The sequence below is a fragment of the Xyrauchen texanus genome, chromosome 26 (genome assembly GCF_025860055.1).
Source record: "Xyrauchen texanus isolate HMW12.3.18 chromosome 26, RBS_HiC_50CHRs, whole genome shotgun sequence".
In the NCBI taxonomy this organism is placed as follows: Eukaryota; Metazoa; Chordata; class Actinopteri; order Cypriniformes; family Catostomidae; genus Xyrauchen; species Xyrauchen texanus.
The window spans coordinates 4115698-4138892 of NC_068301.1; the positions used below are offsets into that span (position 1 = coordinate 4115698).

General features: G+C 37.3%; 1 protein-coding gene across 5 annotated transcripts in view; it reads right to left on the reverse strand.

The window, feature by feature from the left end:
• si:ch211-80h18.1 (uncharacterized protein LOC555593 homolog) overlaps positions 1-23195 on the reverse strand; it is a 28538-nt gene that overhangs the window by 4571 nt on the left and 772 nt on the right. For 3 of the 5 annotated variants that reach the window (XM_052092444.1, XM_052092445.1, XM_052092443.1), the window contains exons 3-36: positions 22714-22782; positions 22189-22221; positions 16632-16673; positions 15534-15584; positions 15325-15363; positions 15096-15134; positions 14758-14811; positions 14626-14676; positions 12735-12785; positions 12595-12633; positions 12303-12449; positions 11989-12030; positions 11846-11881; positions 10506-10529; positions 10363-10410; positions 10061-10105; positions 9895-9939; positions 8066-8110; positions 7818-7976; positions 6186-6245; positions 4435-4497; positions 4292-4339; positions 4127-4183; positions 3862-3903; positions 3668-3706; positions 3547-3579; positions 3373-3420; positions 1873-1902; positions 1701-1754; positions 765-809; positions 633-683; positions 490-534; positions 380-412; positions 197-241 (exon numbers count right to left, since the gene is read on the reverse strand). In XM_052092444.1, coding sequence (XP_051948404.1) covers positions 197-241; positions 380-412; positions 490-534; positions 633-683; positions 765-809; positions 1701-1754; positions 1873-1902; positions 3373-3420; positions 3547-3579; positions 3668-3706; positions 3862-3903; positions 4127-4183; positions 4292-4339; positions 4435-4497; positions 6186-6245; positions 7818-7976; positions 8066-8110; positions 9895-9939; positions 10061-10105; positions 10363-10410; positions 10506-10529; positions 11846-11881; positions 11989-12030; positions 12303-12449; positions 12595-12633; positions 12735-12785; positions 14626-14676; positions 14758-14811; positions 15096-15134; positions 15325-15363; positions 15534-15584; positions 16632-16673; positions 22189-22221; positions 22714-22782 — 1752 coding nt within the window. The remainder of the gene's footprint in view (positions 1-196; positions 242-379; positions 413-489; positions 535-632; positions 684-764; positions 810-1700; positions 1755-1872; positions 1903-3372; positions 3421-3546; positions 3580-3667; positions 3707-3861; positions 3904-4126; positions 4184-4291; positions 4340-4434; positions 4498-6185; positions 6246-7817; positions 7977-8065; positions 8111-9894; positions 9940-10060; positions 10106-10362; positions 10411-10505; positions 10530-11845; positions 11882-11988; positions 12031-12302; positions 12450-12594; positions 12634-12734; positions 12786-14625; positions 14677-14757; positions 14812-15095; positions 15135-15324; positions 15364-15533; positions 15585-16631; positions 16674-22188; positions 22222-22713; positions 22783-23195) is intronic. The other 2 variants (XM_052092447.1, XM_052092446.1) reach the window with 2 other exon arrangements.

Here is a 23195-nt window from a genome sequence, read left to right on the forward strand (position 1 = left end):
GTGCCGGTACCATGGGGCAGATATTAATACCATAGTACTTCCAAGGACCTTCCATGTCCAAACAACCATGGTAACGCCATAATATCTCCAAAAGAGCATGGTACGTTGTGGTACTTTTTTGTTAGTGATGGTACTCCAAAGTTATTTCAAGAATGTCCAAAAGAAACATGGTGTACTTAAATCAAGCAGAACTTACCCGGTAAGTCTGTTTGAACTATGTTGCTTTGTGTCTGTGAAGCATCTGAAAGACCGACAAGAACGTTGCAGCATCAACGTATCCATCCCACAGATTGTTGATTTACAATAAAAATGACAAAACCGCTGCAGCTTTGGTAATCATGACATCATCATGATTTCCTCTTGACTGAAGGTCACTCACCTGTAAAGTCAGTCCCAGTCGCATGCGCAGAATCTGCTTTGCAGAAATACACAGGTCACATGAAACGCCTGCATGAGAGATTTATGTGTCCGAATGTGTGACATGCTTACCTGTATAATTTGGCATTCCATCGGTGACACCCAATTGTCCATGTCCTGAATAACAGAAATATGCATATTTAATATTTGCTTTATTTGATTTGCGATGGAAAAGTTTAGTATTGGTCAGACTCAGCATCACGTTTTGGACTCACTTGACATGTCTGTCTTTGTGTTTCCATCGGTCACCAGTTCACCTGCTGCCCCTGTTTAAAGATACACCATTATTACAGGAATTTACACAGGATGATGTCTCATGGGAATATAGTTAATATCAAAGTTAATACCTGCCATATCTGTCTGTGCGATCGCACCTGTGACACTGTCAAGGCCTTTGAGAAACACAATTAGAAAGGCCGTATTTAAGTTGCTGTAGACATTTTTTGGAGTGCATCTATTAGCTAGTGTCCTCCTACAGGTTGGCAAAATGCACTATTAACACATATAGAGAATTTCAAATGTATGATCTTGCTTCCAGGAAAATAGGTTAGGCTTGGCGCAAGTGGGATGGCAAATCCGCAAGCACAAGCCTAATGACGATTGGCTTCTCTGGTGATTGCACCGCCTGTGTCCTATTATATAGTCCAATACATGTCAAGGAACGTCGATATAAATGAAGACAGCCCATTCATAAGAATTTGGTAGTGTAAATGGGTTTTATTCAATGCATCCCCTAGCAATGTCTGTATAGCATTTTTGAGATTGGAAAAGGTGCTATACAAAATAAACATTGATCTTCTGACAACAAATCATGGCTAGTATTATAAGCGATCGATAGCTCTTTAATATCATCGGCTGGTGGAATTCCCAACCTGTGAATGCAGGAACTGATTTTAGACTTTGCACCGAGATTAGACGTGGTTCTAAAATGTCTTGGCGCTTTCAGAAAAATAGCAAATTGCACTTCACGGCAATATATTAACATACAATACACCTACAGTTTGCGTGCATACACCCATAGATAGTGCAAACACTCCCACCTACACCCACTTGCGCTTTGCACTCATGAAAATTGAATTTGATTTCGTGCACAGTCATAGGGCATAGCGCTGCGCCTATCGTGGACATGAAAATAAAGCCCTATATCATTAAGCATTTAATCTAAATGAGGATCAATTCATTCTCAATTAACATGTGATGAAATGATGAACTTGCAGTACGGTGTTGTCAAGATTCCCTGTTTATTATACTAAGGAAGAAAAATGGTTTGAAGGTTTGCTTACCAGTTGTGTCAGCATATGGGCTGAGGGTATGGTCATTTATATCAAGGGTGCTAACTAAAAAGTAAAAAGAAGAAAATCTGTCGAGTTGTTCTGACTTAGTGAGTTCATGTTGGTCTGAACATTTTTTATTTATACTGAAATATTTCAGAGATGTTAAGATGATATTACTGACCTACATGTGAGCTGGCAGCATGCTGGTCACCTATGCAGACATGGGCCACATTAACAAAAGAGGGATTTCTTTTTGGTATAAATAATAAATTCTTCATTTACAAATTGATCAATCATCGAAGAGTGAAACTCAAAAACGGTCATTTTTCGCTGGGCGATATATAGAATATTCAAGATTCTGTAAATTCGCAATAATTTTGCTGACGACATGAAATAAAGCAACTTGCAGTAATTCTAAAGCACTTTTTATGGCTTTTCTGTTCCATAAAGTCTGTGTCATCGTATTTGTTTTGCAATCCTTCTATAAATGAAAATAATATTATTATTCCTTTTTTTATTAAAAACCTGGTGGAAAACATTGTACATTTAGGAACAATATTTTCACTACATCTATCTATCTATCTATCTATCTATCTATCTATCTATCTATCTATCTATCTATCTGTCTGTCTGTCTGTCTGTCTGTCTGTCTGTCTGTCTGTCTGTCTGTCTGGTTGACTGGCTATCATCTGTCTGTTTGTCTGTCTGACTGGTTGGCTGACTGGCTGGCTATCATCTGTCTCTCTGTCTGTCTGTCTATCTGTCTAGCTGGCTGGCTATCTATCGTCTGTCTGTCTGGCTGGCTGGCTGGTTGACTGGCTATCATCTGTCTGTTTGTCTGTCTGACTGGTTGGCTGACTGGCTGGCTATCATCTGTCTGTCTGTCATATGTCTATCTATCTGTCTGTCTGTCTGTCTGTCTGGTTGACTGGCTATCATCTGTCTGTTTGTCTGTCTGACTGGTTGGCTGACTGGCTGGCTATCATCTGTCTGTCTGTCTGTCTGTCTATCTGTCTATCTGTCTAGCTGGCTGGCTATCTATCGTCTGTCTGTCTATCTGTCTGTCTGGCTGGCTGGTTGACTGGCTATCATCTGTCTGTTTGTCTGTCTGTGTCTGTCTGTCATATGTCTATCTATCTGTCTGTCTGTCTGTCTGGTTGACTGGCTATCATCTGTCTGTTTGTCTGTCTGACTGGTTGGCTGACTGGCTGGCTATCATCTGTCTGTCTGTCTGTCTGTCTGTCTATCTGTCTAGCTGGCTGGCTGGCTATCTATCTATCTATCTATCTATCTATCTATCTGTCTGTCTGTCTGTCTGTCTGTCTGTCTGGCTGTCTATCTGTCTGTCTGTCTGTCTGTCTATACAATTTTAAAAAAATGTTTTATCCTTGGCTGTAATGTATGTTTGGTTAAAATGATGGTTCAAAATTTTAAGCCATTTCATGCAAACACATCAAAAACATTACGAGACAAAACTGTTATATCACCCAGCACTGTCTAAATAGGCTGCACAAAAGAATGCCGTGACAAATATTTTCCATACTGAGCTCAATGATACGGTAAACCTGCCCAAAGCCATCGTTTACAGACAGACTAGCCCAGGGAAGATACATAAACATTGACTTATGGATCACAAATCAGTTGACTTTCAGTGATGTCATAGAGTCGAGTGATATAGTACCAGCTGTGTGATGTGTCTCCGTAACAACACCCTGATGGCTTGTTCCGCCTGTTTAGAAAGACAGTTGTGAATTCTCATAAATGTGAAAATACATCACTTGCGAGATATTATTAGTCTGTTAATAACATGACATAATGATGGTGTTTTGAATAGTTTTTTGTGCTTTATACATACTCATTTCAAGAATGGTGGAGCCAGGAGAGTCACCTGTGAACCAATCCAGACAGCAAATGCTCTTGTGTATGTATGAAATACAGTAGTTCTGACTTTTCTGTTTATGTATGTTCAGACATACCTTTCTGAACATCTGCCACTGGTTTGTGACGACCGTTTACTAAAAGACAGTAAATAATAAGCTGGCTTGTCAAAAGAGGTTTTATGATCATGATCATAATAACAATCATGATGATAAGTACAAGTAGTACTGGCCGATTAATCAGCTGACATTTGGACATTTTAAGATCTATTTTTCTATTGAACAGGACTCACCATTCATATAAGGTGAGTCTGCGCCATTATCCACCCCACCATCTGTGGAGAACAAACGGTAGAACTACATTTTTATATTTTCCTAAGAAAACGTGAGTGGACACCCATTAAAAACTTGTCGCCATGATGCTAAGGTGTTCTGGGTGGTTGCTAGTGATACTTTCTGTGAACAAATCCCTGTTATCTTTCAATAAAAGACCCAATAAGCTAAATATAAAGTCTCTTACCTGATAAAGGTGTTTTTGAATTAAAATAAGTGACATACCTGAGTAGTCTATGAAGGAAGGATCCAGATGTGTCATTGAATCCAATAATAATGAATCTGTGAACAAGTACACACGTTCTGTTTTGATGTTTTCATAGTCCTGTCTGCAGTATTTCTACGAGTATGTAGCTGCGTACAGTGTCGCTCTAGTTTGGCTGAAGTTACCTGTTGTATCTGCTGGTGAGCTTGACTGCACACGATTGTCAGATGTACCTGAAAACAGAAGGGTTTATTTACTAAAAGTTGTTTCCATATTGAACAAACAGACTCTGGTGATGTATTATTTGGTCTAAAGCTAAAATACGTACTGATAGAGTGTGCGAAAGCACCATGTCCGTTGTCTAATGACGAGTGATCTGGTCCTGGCGTGTCTGATATTTCGAACAACAGATTGTTTGACAGGTAAATGTATGTTTTTCTAGATATGTGGACATGACTAATCTATCTATCTATCTATCTATCTGTCTGTCTGTCCGTCCGTCCGTCTGCGTCTCGTCTGCGTCTCGATCTATCACATCCGATCCACATCATCAGTCTCGGTCCGTCTGTGCTGTCGTTCATTATTTTGTTCCATCCATCTGTCTGTTATTCGTTTAATTAGTTTGTTTGTTTGTTTGTCAGTTTTGTCTGCCCATCCACCCATTCATCCATCATTCGTTGGTGCATTCATTCATTCTATCTGTCTGTCTGTCTGTCCGTCAATCCATCCATCCATCAATCCATCGTTCATTCATTCGTTCATTCTGTCTGTTTGTCTATCCATCCATCCATCCATCCATCCATCCATCCATCCATCCTTTGTTTGTTCTTTTGTTCTGTCCATCCATTCATCATTCATTCGTTCTGTCTGTCTATCATCCATCCATCCATCCTTCATCGTTTATTCGTTCGGTCTGTCTGTCCATCGATCCATCCATCGTTCATTCTGTCTGTCTGTCCATCGATCCATCGTTCATTCATTCCATCGTTCATTCATTCGTTCATTCTGTCTGTTTGCCTATCCATCCAACCATCCTTTGGTGGTTTCTTTCTTTTGTTCTGTCCATCCATTCATCGTTCATTTGTTCTGTCTGTCCATCATCCATCCATCCATCGTTCATTCGTTCTCTCTGTCTATCCATCGATCCATCCATCGTTCATTCGTTCTGTCTGTCTCTTTGTCAATCCATCCATCCATCCATCCTTCATTCGTTCTGTCTGTGTTTGTCAATCCATCCATCCATCGTTCATTCGTTCTGTCTGTCTCTTTGTCAATCCATCCGTCCACCCATCATCCATCCATCCATCGTTCATTCGTTCTGTCTGTCTGCTTGTCTATCCATACATCCATCCATCGTTAGTTTGTTCCGTCCATCTGTCTGTCATTTGTTTGAATTAGTTTACTTTTTCGTTTGTCAGTTTTGTCTGTCCGTCCATCCATCCATCCATCCATCCACCCATCATTTATTTGTTTATTCATGCAGTCTGTTTGTTTGTCTATCCATCCATCCATCCATCATTCATTCTGTCAGTCCATCTATCTATCCATCCATCCATCGTTCATTCGTTCTGTCTGTCTGTTTGTCTATCCATCCATCCATCGTTCATTCGTTCTGTCTGTCTGTTTGTCTATCCATCCATCCACCGTTCATTAGTTTTTTTTCGTCCATCTGTTTGTCATTCGTTTTAATTAGTTTGCTTTTTCGTTTGTCAGTATTGTCTGTCCATCCATCCATCCATCCATCCATCCATGCATCCATCCATCCACCCATCATTTGTTTGTTTATTCATGCAGTCTGTTTGTTTGTCCATCCATCATTCATTCTGTCAGTCCATCTATCAATCCATCCATCCATCCATCCATCCGTCCATCCTTTTGTTCATTCCATCCATCCGTCCATAATACTTTAGTTTCTTCAACCACCCGCCCGCCAGCTGGCCCGCCCGTCTGTCTGTCCGTCTGTCAGTCTGTATGTCTGTCTATCAGTCCATCTGTCCACCTAAATACAAGTATTTGCAAACACACACTCTACATTTACCGGACCTAAAGGAGAACAGAGTTACAGCCAGCAGCCATTACCTGGCAGAGTATCTAGAACCAAATCGCCACTGGACGGGTGCCCTGGACCCAAACCAAGTGCTGGAAAGGAGAGGTAGCAATGAAAAAAATACAGCTTTGATTCACAGCAGTCGTCTTTCAATATATTATTAGGTACAGAACAGAAACTGACTTTTTCTGGTGTATTCTGTCAGTAAAGCCCATAATTAGTACACCATGACAGCTAGACGGTTCAGGGAATGCTCTCAGTGCCGTATGTGAGCCGTTTCACAGGATGGGCATAAACATAAATCAAGTGAAATAAACTAGTTTAAGATGTCCTGTTTGTTACAAGGCCAATGAGATCAGCAGAAAGCAATTTACAGTCTGTGGCCTGAGAGCCAAAAAGGTGTTGCTTCAACTATGGGCACTTTTGGCCATGTGAATTTTTACATAATAATCACGCACGCTTACTATTTTATTTAATTTGTCCACTAACAATGTCCAAAAGAGGATAAACACTCACTTAGCACTTTTTTAGGAGATACTATTCTGCTCACTACATTTGTACAGAGTGGTTATCTGAGTTACCATTGCCTTTCTGTCAGCTTGAACCAGTCTGGCCATTCTCCGTTGACCTCTTTCATCAACAAGGCATTTCTGTCCACAGAACTGCCGCTTTTTGTTTTTTTGGTACCATTCTGAGTAAACTAGAGACTGTTGTGCATGAAAATCCCAGGAGATCAGTAGTTACAGAAATACTCAAACTAGCCCGCCTGGTGGGGTGGGTGGGCACTACATAAATTGATGCCCAGGGGCACTCGGGAGTCTCAATCCAGCCATGACTGAGATTATATTTTTTCCCCATTCTGAAGGTTGATGTGAACATTATCTGAAGGTCCTGACCCGTATCTGCATGATGTTATGCATTGCACTGCTGCCACACGATTGGCTGATTAGATAATCGCATGAATATGTAGGTGTAAATGTCTTCCTAATAAATAGATAAGTGAGTGCAATTTCTATAATTTTTGTATAATAAAAAAAAAAAAATTTATCTTGCAAATGCCGTCCATTAAAAATAGTTTGTTCATAAGTCATTTTTAATGAGATTTTTCTTTGTTTTCATGTACACTAACTCACTTTTTTATAGCAAAATTGTTGTTCTTCATGGAAATGATGCCTCAAACTGAGGGAGAGTGGTAATTTGTGTAAAAATGTATATAAATATTATCCACACAATAAACACTGCAATTATTTATGTTTATTTCACTCTATTTTTTAAGATTATCATAGTTAAAAAAATGTGATCATTCTTATTTTTATGATGGATTTTCTTATTTTTAGATTAAATGACAGCTTTTTATGAATCTATACATAAAAGGCATTAAAAAATAGAAAGAAATAATGGTTAAAAGTCTCCAAGACCTTCATATAACATAAAGAGAAAAAGTTGAAATCTGTTAGTTTGAACAGAAATCATCCCCTGTGATATAAAGTCCCCATAGATGAAGAAACTCCCATAAATCACGTGAATGTCAAGTTGGATGTCCTGTTTGTTATAATGTATGGCCAATGAGATCAGCGGAAAGCAATTCACAGTCTGCGACCCCAGAGCCATCAGCATCAACCCACTCTGGTTATCTGTAAAAAAACGACTTAGTGGACGCTTACCTGTGGAATCCACGTGAAATGCGAGTCCCATATGATCTGTTGAGACAGCGTCAGTTACTAGGCATGTGGGCAGAACGTCTGGGGGTGTGTCTAATAGGTCTATTAGCGTACCTAACCCATCTGTCTGAGTTTCTGGACCTAAGCTGTCACCCATCCCACCTACAGAGGGCAACAACCAGTTTATCTGGACATTGGGGAAAATGCTAAAAATTCCTTCCACAAATGAATGAGAACAAGAGAGTACTCACCCAATAAGCCAACAAGAATGTCATGACTTGACTGGTCTATTATGCCTGTAATAAAGATTTACATAGAAGATGTATCACATGGCTGAAATTTCTGTATGTGTGCTTTAACATTGCATTCCCATTGTATTCAGTATGTGTTGGTGCTCATATTACAGATTTAATTTAAAGTTCTTAAAAATAAAGGTTTTTATATTTAGTGATAACCTCTGGTCACTATACTATTGCTAATACTTAGGGTTAGAGATTTGACCACACTTTAGGAAGTACCTGGCAATGCCCTAACAACCACCAAGTGCACAACTTTAAGCCCACGTCCACACGAAGACGTTTTCGTTTGAAAATGCATTAATTTAGCTACATTTGGGCTTCCGTCCACACTGAAACTGCGTTTTTGACCAGCGAAAACTGAGCTTTTCGAAAACACTCTCCCAAATGGTTACACTTGAAAATGGCGCCTTCGCGTTATATTCGAAAACTATTTGTTGTCTTGCGACAGACTCATGTGAATCATTCAACTCAAAACATTCAAGATGGCAGCCCATGTTGTAGCGACGCCACTGAGCATGTTATCCACTTTGATACCGTTGTTAAAGAAACATGTATGTACAGCTTTCACATTGTATTCCTTCAAAGGCGACGGAAAGTTTACTCAGAATTGCTGTCCAGCGACGGAGCACGAGGACAACTGCATTTCAGACCGTAGATGGAAATGACACAGTAAGGGGCTTTAAGCATTTTTAGACATTTCAGTGTGGACGAGCAACTTTTGGAAAACGAAAGTGTGGACGGAGAGCATTTAAAAAAATGCAAACTACATTTTAAAATGTATCTGGATTGATGTGGACGTAGCCTAATGGCCTAAAACAGGGCTGGACTGGTAATCTGGCATAGCGGTCATTTTCCCGGGACTTTGGGGCCAATCAGGGGCGGACTGGTCATTGGGTGCGAAACGTGCCGAATGGGCCTCGATAAGCTAAAATGAGCCACCACAAAACGGTGCAGCGATATGCAGAAAAGGACAGCGAACAACCGACCCCAACCCCAACAGTTGGGCCAGTTGCCATGTAAAATGCCCTTGCCAAATTCTCTTCCCAGTCCAGCCCTGGCCAAAACATACTCTACGCAAGTAGTTGAACGCAGACGCATCTTGCAACGCAAGCTCGATTTCACGCGTTGTTGAGTTCTAAAATGTGTCAGACTGTAATTCATTACTTAATACAACCACACATTGCATTCTCAGCTTTACCACAAGGGGCGCTATAGTGAGAATAGCGTGAACTGTCCGCTTCTATGGTGAGTTTTCTCTTTCAGGTCAACTTCTGTCATGGCGGAGCAACAGTTTGAAGAGAATACTGCAGAGCAAGTGATTTAAAGTCAATATATTTATAGCAACTCACCTGAATAATAAAACATCCAGTTTACTGGCACAAATGTTTGAAGGTAAATCTATCACCCCCCTTGAGTACTGAGGTTTGTTCCCACCATGATAACGCAAGAACACACATAAAGCATGTTCAACTGGATCATGCTTAGGTTTTGCAGTGGCCAAGCGCTCGCACATGCATTCACATATTTGCGTAGAGTATGTTACATTTACATTTATGCATTTGGCAGATGCTTTTATCCAAAGTGACTTACAGAGCCCTTATTACAGGGACAATCCCCCCGGAGCAACCTGGAGTTACGTGCCTTGCTCAAGGACACAATGGTGGTGGCTGTGGGGATCGAACCAGCAACCTTCTGATTACCAGTTATGTGCTTTAGCCCACTGAGACACCTTTATTTTGGAGAGTATAGGGATGAAAGGCAATAGATGAACTGATTCTTACCTGTCATTTCCAGGTGAGGGCTTGCACCATATGAATCAAAACCACCTGATAAACACATGAAACAAATAGCATGCATATGATTTGGCAGTGAGGTTGGAAAATCAAGCATATGGTTCTTTAATATTGGCAACACTGTACCGATCAGATATGAAATCATGTTTTATACCTGTTGTTTGTATCTGAGATGTGCCCGCTATAAAATGATCCAAGCCTGCATCAAAAACAGCAGATAAAGATGAAGTTGTTATAATAATGTTCTGACCTATGCATAAACATTCAATTGATTAACTGATCAATTGACAAATTCTACAAATGACGCTTCATATAATCTCTTGTTTTGACCAGTACATTCAGTAATACCCCAAAAATACAATTAAGCAACACTTAAAATGCATAAATGTCATTATAATGTGACTTTAGTGTTCAGATACTGTTTTGGGGGCCTCTGAGTAGGGATTGTTTCCGCACCTGTGAATCCCGGATCTCCTCCATTCATCAGCTGTTTGTGTCCATTACCTGTCAGAGGAAAAGGTTAAAGTGACCGAATCATTCGCAGAGCGACAAACGATCTTTCAGATCTTTCCGTTACGTTAACAGAACACAATACTCACCATTAGATTCTGTCTCTGGGATTTCTGAATTTATAAGACACAAATTACATCAATCAATCAATCAATCAATAAATCATGATTTATTACACAGATGTACTCACCTGCATGACTTACTTCTGTGGAAAAAACGTTTGTGACATCACGAAAAAAGTGCCGCTAAAGTAGTTCATACAACTTTTGTGCTATATATATATATATGATCAGCAAGGTATTCTGGGGCCGGGCTCCTTCTGTTCCCTGACTGTTTATTGGTCAGAGCCCCTTTCCTATTAAAACAATACAGTTTCAAATTTGTTGTGGGACCCCCCTGGACCTGTGGGCTCCTAGAATCGGTTCCACCTTTCTCACCATTAGCTATGGCCTTGAATATGATGGCTTTGTGGGAGGAACAGACCGAAATGTAAGCAATTGTCACAGTCATTTTTCCCATCAGTGAGCAGGGACGGATTATGACTTGCAAAGGCCCTGGGGCCAATTATCTCCAAGGGCCCCCCTCCACCAGGGTTGGACTGGCAATGTGGTATACCGGGCATTTTCCCGGTGCGCTGACGCACTTTGGGGATGATCAGGGGCGGACTGGCCAGCGGGATATCCGAGCGGGCCGGTGGGTCGGCCGCTAAACGTGCCGGATGGGCCGCGATAAGCAAAAATGAGCCGCCGCGTTATGCAGAACGGACCATAAAACGGCACCATGATATGCAGATATCCCCTGCTCAACAACTTTTGGGCCAGTTGTCATGTAAAATCCCAGGCCGATTTCTCTTTTGAGTCCAGCCCTGCCCTCCACCCAAAATGTAAGTTCACTGTTCATGCCCAAAGGGGTTTTCAAGCAGAGAACGGTCACCAAATTAGATCGCACAGACTAAAAGCCCAGAACACCCCCGGTAGTCAAGGGCCCATGGGCACTGAACCCCATTGGCCCGGTCGGTCCATCCATCCCTGTCAGTGAGTTGAATTCATAAACTTTATCAAACCGATTCGCGAACGACTCATTCTTTTGAGTCGTCGCTTCAATGAACTGGTTATCCGTTTCACAACTGTGACATTACAGCTTCATTTCCTGTTACAGGATCACTTTCTGCAAAGCTTGAAACGACGTGTGCTGTGAAAAGCACCAAACAAATAGAAATGGCTTGACTCGCTAAAAGTTAACTGATCCGATTCTCTAGTTCAGCGACGGATGGACGACGGATGTGCTGGTTCAATCAGCCGTAGTCATTGAAATGTCACAATGTCATAAAAAGCCCAACTTTGTTACACAGAAAGAAAAGTCATGAGGAACAATAGATGAGGGATCAATGATTCCTTTAACTGCGTATGACAACTTTAGTGCTCATCACCTGGAGGCTCGATTTGAGATCCTTCACCCGTTTCACCTGGTGCAAGAGGACAGAAACTATTCTTATATAAGTGTGTACAACAATCCTTTTATAAGAAATGACCTCCAGAAGATTCAACACGAGGAGCTGTATCATTCACATACCATGTTCATACTGCGAGCCATCTGTATGTGCAGATAATCCCTCTGAAACACAAACACATACATGCAACTCACATGAGATTTAGACTCCAGTCACATTAGTGGCCTATTAAAAGCTGTTTTATTTCACATGGAGAGGGTCGCCTCATGTTGAGATCACATGACCAGCCAAATACTGCTTATTTTATCATCACAATATTATCAGTGACAAATACGTCTGCGAAAATTGTATTTCTACAGTGCTATGAGTAATTGAAAAGTATTTTTTGTGTGATGCTGTTTTCACGCCGATTTTATCTCCAAAAGTGTTTGAATACCTGCCGGCTGGGATTGGACCTCAGAGGAAACTACACCCACACCACCTGACGTCTGTCCTGATGAAGGTCGGCCAAATGCGTGGCTTGATGACATTGTTGACACATGACCTGCTGATATGTGGCCTGATGACCCTTGACCTGAAGACACTGTGAGATTAACAGAGATGCCCCATTGTGAGGTGATGAAGATAAATAGTACGTTTGACTGTTGGGATGGGAATTTATATAACGGATGATCAGGTTTTTTCAAATGGAGCAAACAGTTGCGCACAAACCAAACAATTTCTCTCACCAACAGAAATGGAAATTGAATGGACAGCCCCGTCAGTGCCTGAAACACATGATTAAACTCAGCATTGCTCTCTGAACTTGTACGTTTGGATACTTGTTTAAAAGATACTTGTTTGGAATGTGTTTTGTTTTTGTCATTACCAAGGACTTTAGATCCTGAACCTCCATTAGCACCCGCGCCTCCAGCTACACCTGTGAGCAATTTAGTGTATGTTTTAAAATACGGTTTCAGTATCAAGCGTTTGCATCAATGCCACAAACGTTTTTTATAATAGTTTTTTTTAATGTTAGATTTGTTTTGTTTTTGTACTGTTTAAGTTTAAATTGTTAACTTTAAAATGCTTATATCATAATCAATTTATAAAATAATATAATATTATATTATCAACTTATAATATAAACATTTAGTAATATGTTGAGCATATTATATATATATATATATATATATATATATATATATATATATATATATATATATATATATAAAATCTTTTAACTTTAATAAACATTTAAATTTTACAAGTTAACAATTTAAACTTAACAAGAACAAAAAATCTAACATTTAAAAAATTTAATTGTAAATTTTTTTGTTAATGTTCAAATCATTGTTCATTTTAAAATGCTTTAAAATCATATTATATTATTAACTTGTAATAAAAAAAATATTTACTATAGTATTATGTTGAGTATATTATATATAATTTTTTAACTTTAATAAAATGTATATATATATATATATATATATATATTATTAATAATAAAAAAAATTAAAATGTTACCTTTTTTGTTAATTTCAGATCATTGTTAATTTTAAAATGCTGTGAAATTATATATATATATATATATATATATATATATATATATATATATATTATATTATTAACTTCTAATATACATGTTTATTTACTATAATATTATTTTGAGTATATTATATATATAAAAAATTGGAACTTTAATAAAATTTTATATATATATAATTTATTAATTACATTTTACAAATGTTTTTTCTATTTAAGTAAAAAAAAATCTAATTATATTATATTATTATCTTCTAATATGAATGTTTATTTACTATAGTATTATGTTGAGTATATTATATATAAAAATGTAACATTAATAAAATTAATATATATATATATATATATATATATTATTAATAAAAAAAATGTAAATGTAATTTTTTTTGTTAATGTTCAGATCATTGTTAATTTTAAAATGCTGTAAAATTATATTATATTATTAACTTTTAATATAAATGTTTATTTACTATAGAATTATGTTGAGTATATTATATATATTTTTTAACTTTAATAAAATGTATATATATATATATATATATATATTATTATTATTATTATTATTATTAATAAACAATTAAAATGTTAATTTTTTTGTTAATTTTCAGATCATTGTTAATTTAAAAATGCTATGAAATGTTATATATATATATATATATATATATATATATATATATATATATGATATTATTAACTTCTAATATAAATGTTTATTTACTATAGTATTATGAGTATATTATATATAAACAATTTTAACTTTAATAAAATGAATATATATATAAATTATTAATAAAAAATTTTTAAATGTACATTTTTTGTTAATGTTCAAATCATTGTTAATTTTAAAATGCTGTAAAATTATATTATATTACAAACTTCTAATATAAATGTTTATTTACTTCATTTACTTTATTTATTTTACTTTAAATATTAATATGTATTATGTTGAGTAAATTATATATATAAAAATTTAACTTTAATAAAATGTATATATATATATATATATCATTTATTAATTATATTTTACAAATGTTTTTTTTTCTTTTTAAGTTAAAATTTTTCCCTTTAAAATGCTGTAAAATTATATTATATTATTAACTTCTAATATAAAAGTTTATATAATACAAAACAAAATCGGTCTTTTTATTATTAAATAATATTATTATTATCTTTCCATGTCATGTACATGTGAAACTTTTACTTACTGCCTGTGTCATTTTTTTAAATGTATTTACCTGGAGAAACTATCTCTGATTTGGACGCATCTTGTCCATTTTGACTTGCGTCTGAAAGTGAAATAAATAAAGCGATTAGACAGAAAATTGGTTAGGGTGAAAACTCATCCTGCCAGCTGCTGAAAACAGTACCATGATGAGAACTTGAGCCAGGTGGGTGAGAGTACCCGTCTCTACCGTTACTTCCTGGAACACACACAGAAGGATCACATACAGTACATCCATTACTGAGTGCCCATTGTTTCTACAGTAATAAAACACTGCCATTTGTCCTGATTCTGTTAGGCTGAGCAGAATTCAAGAATGATATATAATAGCCTCAAAAAGTATTTGGAAATGACATATCACCGTATTAGATAACAGACCAGAGCAAGATGCATCTGCAAACAACCCCTTCTCAGAACTAACTTCACTTTCTGAGCCATTTTTACATTGACTTTATCTACTGAATATACAATTTGAAATGTCACCATTTGATCCTTCTGAAGATGTTGATGCGCTGCTTGATGCTGTAATCACAAAAACACAAGGTCATCTACATAGAAATAAACTCTCAAATATGCTTTTATATTGTGCTATGACCCAATCTGTGCATGATAGTACTGTATTGTGTTTTCTAAATGGGGTCAGTCGGTGTAACTTTTCTAAAGTGCGACTTGTGTGAAAGTTTTGCCCCTGATAGATCAGGTTCACACTTACAAACTTGGCCAGTTTGAGTGCCACCATTAAGTTTCTGACCTGGGAAACAAGAGCAAAGGTTTTGTCAAAAGATGTATTGGACTTCAGGCCTAAAAAGTGGCCATTGAGCTTTCAACAAATTCACCTTTCACCACAGGGGCCATGAGAGCAGAATGCACTTAGAGGTTTTAAAGAACTTGTTTTTGGGTTATCGAGGAGAATTTCCTTACCATTTGGAGATTCGCCCACAACAGAGCTGCCAGGTAAAGGAGTCATACCACCTTGGAGAAAAACAACTCTTCAGTTTAAGAAAAGCACCAAAATGTCACCCACAACTGGCACACACTGAGCTAGGCCTCTATTTTCCATGGGCATACAGTGGGGTTTAAAAGCCATCTTACACTTTTCTAAATGTATTTGATTAAATACACATTTTTTGCAAGGTCTTTTTGCAAGATAAATGGCGTGACTGTGGCGACATTTTCGAGAAATTATTTTACGTGGCTCCTTGCGTGCATCGCGCCATTTCAGAGGTGAAATTTCCACCATGTGGCACTAAAAGCGAGTTAAACATTCTGCAAAACAGATGAGGTTTTTTAGGTGAATGCTCTATCGAGTTTTAGCCGACCTCCCTACCCTACACCCTAAACCCTAAACCCTAAACCTACAACTAACCGACAGTGTCGTGAGAAGCAAATGTGAGACGATAAACACATTTGTTGAAGCAACCATGTCATTTTGTGGTGCTTCTATGACACTTTTGGTTCACATATCGACTTGTATGCTCTTTAGGATTTGTACCCTGGTTCTTTGCATTGCAAGTGCAACACTCAATCAGTCGAGCTACTGTGCAATTGCCTTCAAGTCAAGTCATCATTGTTGTAGCGCCTCTAGTGTTCATTTCACCAAGAAACTTGCACAATATACGAATACAAGCCGGAATGAGCCAAATTTAACAGTACGTTCAAATAACGTGATTCTATGAGACCAGGTTGCTTTTAAAAAGTCAATGTGACACATTTGCATACATTTAATTCATCCTAAACCTTCCTGTTTAATCATGACTTTGATTCAGTTATCAGTTATGTGCACTCAGACTTCTCAAAACCCACTGTATGTACCTGACGTGGCTGCTGTTTCGTCTGTCCACATTTATTAATAAATCAAGCAGAGCCATTTAGTCTCTATGGCAAAATCCCCACATACCTGAAGCCTAAACCAGATTAACGACTGACTGTTTTTGCTTACTGAGTAGGGTGCACCCAGTGAACTGTTTTCCAGTTCAGTGTTCTCTGCCCCAGCTCTAAAGAGGATTAGCTTCACCTTACCCAAGCCTTTGGGTGCTGCAGTCGCCTGCTGTGATCCAGCTCCTTTTGGGAAAGAAAGAGAGTAACAAGAAACATATTCTTAAGATTCCGAGAGATCACTTCTCACATGTCAATCAATCTATTCCGGCCAGGTGGCCCTCCAGAGAGGACAAACACTCTTTTTATGTATGTTTAAGGACTTTTGCGTCCTGCATATACTCGTCAAATACATTTTAAGTGTGTTTTAAAACAGTCATAAGCATTTATGTACATCTTAGTTCGTTACATTTGATTTGAGGAGTTATTTGTTAAAAGACTTTTGAGAAGTCTTCTTTCCAAATGTATTTAATAGTCAAATAAGTCCCTAGTCTTCACTACTTAGTTTATATTGTATTAGTACCCTTACAAAAAGTACTGTGGCCATGATAAACTGATGGTATTAGATGGTAATTCAGTGGTACTTTGACATATACCACGGTACTGTATGGTTAAATAATTTATAAACCATGTTTCTCCAAAGTAGTTCAAAGAATACGATGGTAAAACCATATCATGAGTAACATATGATACTCATGGTACATTGATAAATACAATGGTTCTAATAAATAACTAAAACAATACCATAGTAGTGTTCAACATTGTGGTATTACCATGGTACAATGTCCAAAATAGCATATGATACACGGTAAAACACCATCATACTTTGATAAGACCCATAGTTCTCCTAAGTAGTTAAAAATTACCTTGGTAGGACCATGGTATCTTATATACATACTGTATAAAAACATATAATACAAGAAAAATACCATGGTCCATTGATAAATACAATGGTTCTCCATTGAAAAAAACATGGTATTACCATGGTAACATGTCCAAAATAACATACGATACACAGCATAATACCATGGTACATTGATAAATACCATGGTTCTCCATTGAATACATAGTAGTTCTCAAAAACATGGTATTACCATGGTAACATGTCCCAAATAACATACGATACACAGCATAATACCATGGTACTTTGATAAAAACCATGGTTCTCCATTGAAAAAAACATGGTATTACCATGGTAACATGTCCAAAATAACATACGATACACAGCATAATACCATGGTACTTTGATAAAAACCATGGTTCTCCAAAGTAGTTAAACAATACTATGGTAGTACCATGGTATTAATATGGTACTATGCATGATAAAAACATATAATCCAAGTAATACAAGACATCAGTGGTGTCTCTACATTAGGGCCCAACCAGATGTGTCACTGTTGTGCAGAATGCATGGCATAATCATACATTTATTTTAAGATATAATATAATTTCCACATTTTAAACATGTTTTATTAAGCATTAAGGCATGAGAGGCTGTGCTATATTGTGAATAAAGTCACAGCTGAAGGGCGCTGTTATGAACGACGCAAACATCCATTTCCTGACTATAGTCACAATATGGCACCGTCTCGAGTGCCTTATTACTTTTATAAAATGGTCACCATATAATAAAAATATTAAGAAACACAAATGTTCATTAAAATGTTATATTATGCAAGTAAAATTATTAAATGCCATCCATCCGCCAGAAAATATAGCACAGCTGTTATTTAAGCACAGCTGTTGACCAATCGGCATTCAGGACTGGAACTATCCATTTTATAAAGTCCATTATACAAGAAAAAGTAGATATTCTTTTGATATCTTATAATTAAGGTCTGCAGTGTAAAATCTGTTTAATCGTTCTCAATTTCTATGCGTTGGGCTAGTCCATCAACTTTCATGTTAATCAATGGAGAACGACATGTGCATGTGCAATGAGCACGTTTGCCTTTGCACCTCAGCCAATTAAAAGCTTTGATCAAATGTGTGTCAAGCTGACAGGTCCTCTGAGATTACTTCTCTCGAGTACAGACCTGCATAGTGAACTTCATTGGTAAGTATTAAAAGCTTATTTTATTCGAATGCGTTGCGGATGATAAGTTAAAGTGCACCGTTTATCTACAATGAATTGTATGAATTTGCTTTGAGAGGACTGTTTTGTTTTAGATTACAATAACTTCAAAACATTTCATTATATATATTTTATTTGATCCTCTTTTCTCCCCAATATGGAATGCCCAATTCCCACTACTTAGTAGGTCCTCATGGTGGTACGGTTACTCACCTCAGTCCGGGTGGCGGAGGACAAGTCTCAGTTGCCTCCGCTTCTGAGACCATCAATCTGTGCATCTTATCACGTGAATCGTTGTGCATGAAAAAGCTGAGACTCACAGTATGTGGAGGCTCATGCTACTCTCCTCGATCCACACACAGCTTACCACACGCCACATTGCGAGTGAGAATCCCTAATCACAACCACAAGGAGGTTACCCCATGTGACTCTACCCTCCCTAGCAACCTAACCCTAACCCTAACCTAACATAACCCTAACCCTAACTAACCCTAACCCTTAACTAACCATAACCTAACCCTAACCTAACCCTAAATCTTGACTAACAATAACCTAACCTAACCCTAACCCTTAACTAACCATAACCTAACCCTGGCACTCAACTAAACATAACCTAACCCTTAACTAACACAATCAAACCTAAACCTAACCCTTAACTAACTATAACCTAACCCTCACCCTTAACTAAACATAACATAACCTTAACCCTAACCCCTTACTAACCATAACCTAACCCTTAACTAACCACAACCTAACCATAACCTAACCCTAACCCTTAACTAACCAAAATCTAACCTAACCCTAACCCTTAACTAACTAAAACCTAACCATAACCCAACCCTAACCCTTAACTAACCACAACCTAACCCTAAACCTTAAGTAACCAAAACCTAACCTAAAACTAACCCTTAACTTACCATAACCTTACTCTAACTAAGCATAACCTAACATAACCCTAAAACTTAACTAACCATAACCTAACCCTAACCCATAACTAACCATAACCTAACCCTAACTAACCATAACCTAACCTAACCCTAACTAACTATAACCTAACTTAACCTAAACTAACCCTAAAACTTAACTAACCATAACCTAACCATAACCTTTAACTAACCATAACCTAACCCTAACCTAACCCCAAACCTTAACTAACCATAACCTAACCTAACCCTAACCCTTAACTAACCATAACCTAACCCTAACCCTAACTAACCATAACCTAACCCTAACCTAACCATAACCTAACCCTAACCCTAAGTAACAATAACATAACCCTAACCCTTAACTAACCATAACCTTACCATAACCTAACCATAATCTAACCCTTAACTCTCCATAACCTTACCCTAACTAACCATAACCTAACCCTAACCCTTAACTAACCATAACCTAACCCTAACCCTAACCTAACCATAACCTAACCCTAACCCTAAGTAACAATAACATAACCCTAACCCTTAACTAACCATAACCTTACCATAACCTAACCATAATCTAACCCTTAACTATCCATAACCTTACCCTAACTAACCATAACCTAACCCTAACACTTAACTAACCATAACCTTACCATAACCTAACCATAATCTAACCCTTAACTCTCCATAACCTTACCCTAACTAACCATAACCTAACCCTAACCCTTAACTAACCATAACCTAACCCTAACCCTAACCTAACCATAACCTAACACTAACCCTAACCCTGAACTATCCATAACCTAACCCTAACCCATAACTAACCATAACCTAACCCTAACTAACCATAACCTATCCTAACCCTAACTAACTATAACCTAACTTAACCTAAACTAACCCTAAAACTTAACTAACCATAACCTAACCATAACCTTTAACTAACCATAACCTAACCCTAACCTAACCCCAAACCTTAACTAACCATAACCTAACCCTAACCTTTAACTAACCATAATTTAACCCTAACCCTTCACTAAACACAACCTAACCTAACCCTTAACTAACCATAACCTTACCATAACCTAACCATAATCTAACCCTTAACTATCCATAACCTTACCCTAACTAACTATAACCTAACCCTAACCCTTAACTAACCATAACCTAACCCTAACCCTAACCTAACCATAACCTAACCCTAACCCTAAGTAACAATAACATAACCCTAACCATTAACTAACCATAACCTAACCTAACCTAACTATCCTAACCTTACCTAACTAACCATAACCTAACCCTAACCCTTACTAACCATAACCTTACCATAACACTGAACCGTAGTCTAACCTTAAACTCCATAACCTTCTAACTAACCATAACCTAACCCTAACCCTTAACTAACCATAATTTAACCCTAACCCTTCACTAAACATAACCTAACCTAACCGTAACCCTTAACTAACCATAACCTTACCATAAACTAACCATAATCTAACCCTTAACTATCCATAACCTTACCCTAACTAACCATAACCTAACCCTAACCCTTAACTAACCATAACCTTACCATAACCTAACCATAATCTAACCCTTAACTATCCATAACCTTACCCTAACTAACTATAACCTAACCCTAACCCTTAACTAACCATAACCTAACCCTAACCCTAACCTAACCATAACCTAACCCTAACCCTAAGTAACAATAACATAACCCTAACCATTAACTAACCATAACCTAACCTAACCCTAACCTTTAACTAACCATAACCTAACCCTAACCCTTCTACATTTACATACATTGAAGTGGTTACTTAAACCCTAACCTTTAACTAACCATAACCTAACCCTAACCTTTAACTAACCATAATTTAACCCTAACCCTTCACTAAACATAACCTAACCTAACCGTAACCCTTAACTAACCATAACCTTACCATAAACTAACCATAATCTAACCCTTAACTATCCATAACCTTACCCTAACTAACCATAACCTAACCCTAACCCTTAACTAACCATAACCTAACCCTAACCATAACCTAACCCTAACCCTAAGTAACAATAACATAACCCTAACCCTTAACTAACCATAATCTAACCATAACCTAACCTAACCTAACCCTAACCCTAACCTTTAACTAACCATAACCTAACCCTAACCCTTCTACATTTACGTACATTGAAGTACATGTAGTTACCTACTATTACTCAGTACTTTCTTGGGTAAGTACACTAAGTATACGGAAAGTACACATACTGAAAAATAAAGTGCAATCGAATACTATACAATGTGTCCAAAAACATGGTATTACCATGGTACATGTCCAAAAACCCACCTGAAACCCACCTGAAACACAGCAAAATACCATGATACTGTATAATTACCATTCGTATATGACATGACATGGTACTTCATGGTAGTTATTGTTCATTGTTAAACATTTGATACAAGAAATAAAACCATTGTATTTTGATGTACCATGATAGAGTATCATTTCTATATTTCTACACCATGGTATTTACAAAGTACTTCAAAATAATAATAATACCATGGCACTTTTTTGTAAGTGTAATTTCTGATTGTATCTGTTTGTCAGAAATATGGAGATTGGCTAGTTTAAAGAGGACTTTTAGAAACATTATGTGATTATTAAGATGACTGAGGTTTTGCACAATGGTGGTAAGTCGTGAACTTGTCACCCACCCTTCATATGCTGACCTTTGGAGTCATCGTCATCTGAAAAGAAAGGGAAAATCGATACAGTTTATAAGAACTGCTCACGCTGAACGCTCCCTCGTTCTGCCCTTCTCCTCTTTCTGTTCCGCAACAAAATAAAATGACTGTTATCAGAACTGTTCCAGGGTCTGAGATTAGGTTCTGGTGGGTTCTCCTAGTGTTGTTTAACCCACTTTTATGCATTTCTGGTTAAGTGTTATATATCGTGTTTATGAAACTCAGCAGATTACTTTAAAATAGATTTTAAAGAGATTCAATCCAAGTGTAAAGACGTGGGTCACATATTTATAAAAGTTTATCATGAACTTAATCGCTCTCATTTAATCTTCAAAATCTCAGTATTAGCTGCGCATCTGATCTTTTGAGCTGGATAACTTGTTGTGTCAGGTGGAAAAGAAGTTTATATGCCCAAAATGAAGCTTCTTGATGTGGTATCGTCGGCTCTCGTCAGGACGTTGATGAAATAACTGATAAAAGACCTTCATCTCCTACCCTCATCCTCCTCAGACAGTTCTTCTTCACCCTCTTCTGCCTCAAAGTCATTCTCCTCCGGCTCCTTATCTGTCCAGAGAAACCATTCTTATATATCATTTCAGTTTTAAAGCGATAGTTCACCCAAAAATGACAATTCTGTCATTGACTCACTCTCATGTTGTTCCAAACCTGTATGACTTTCTTTCTTTCTTTCTTTCTTTCTTTCTTTCTTTCTTTCTTTCTTTCTTTCGTGAAACACAATATGAGATGTTATGCAGAATATAAACCTCAGTCACCATTTACTTCCATTGCATATTTTTTGAATACAATGCAAGTGAATGGTGACTGAGGCTGTCATTCTGCTTAACATCTCATCTTATGTTCTCGTTCACGTGAAAGAAAGTCATATGGGTTTGGAACAATATGAAGGTGAGTAAATAATGACATATTTAACATTTTTGGCTGAACCGTCCCTTTAAGATTATTAGGTGAATTGCAAA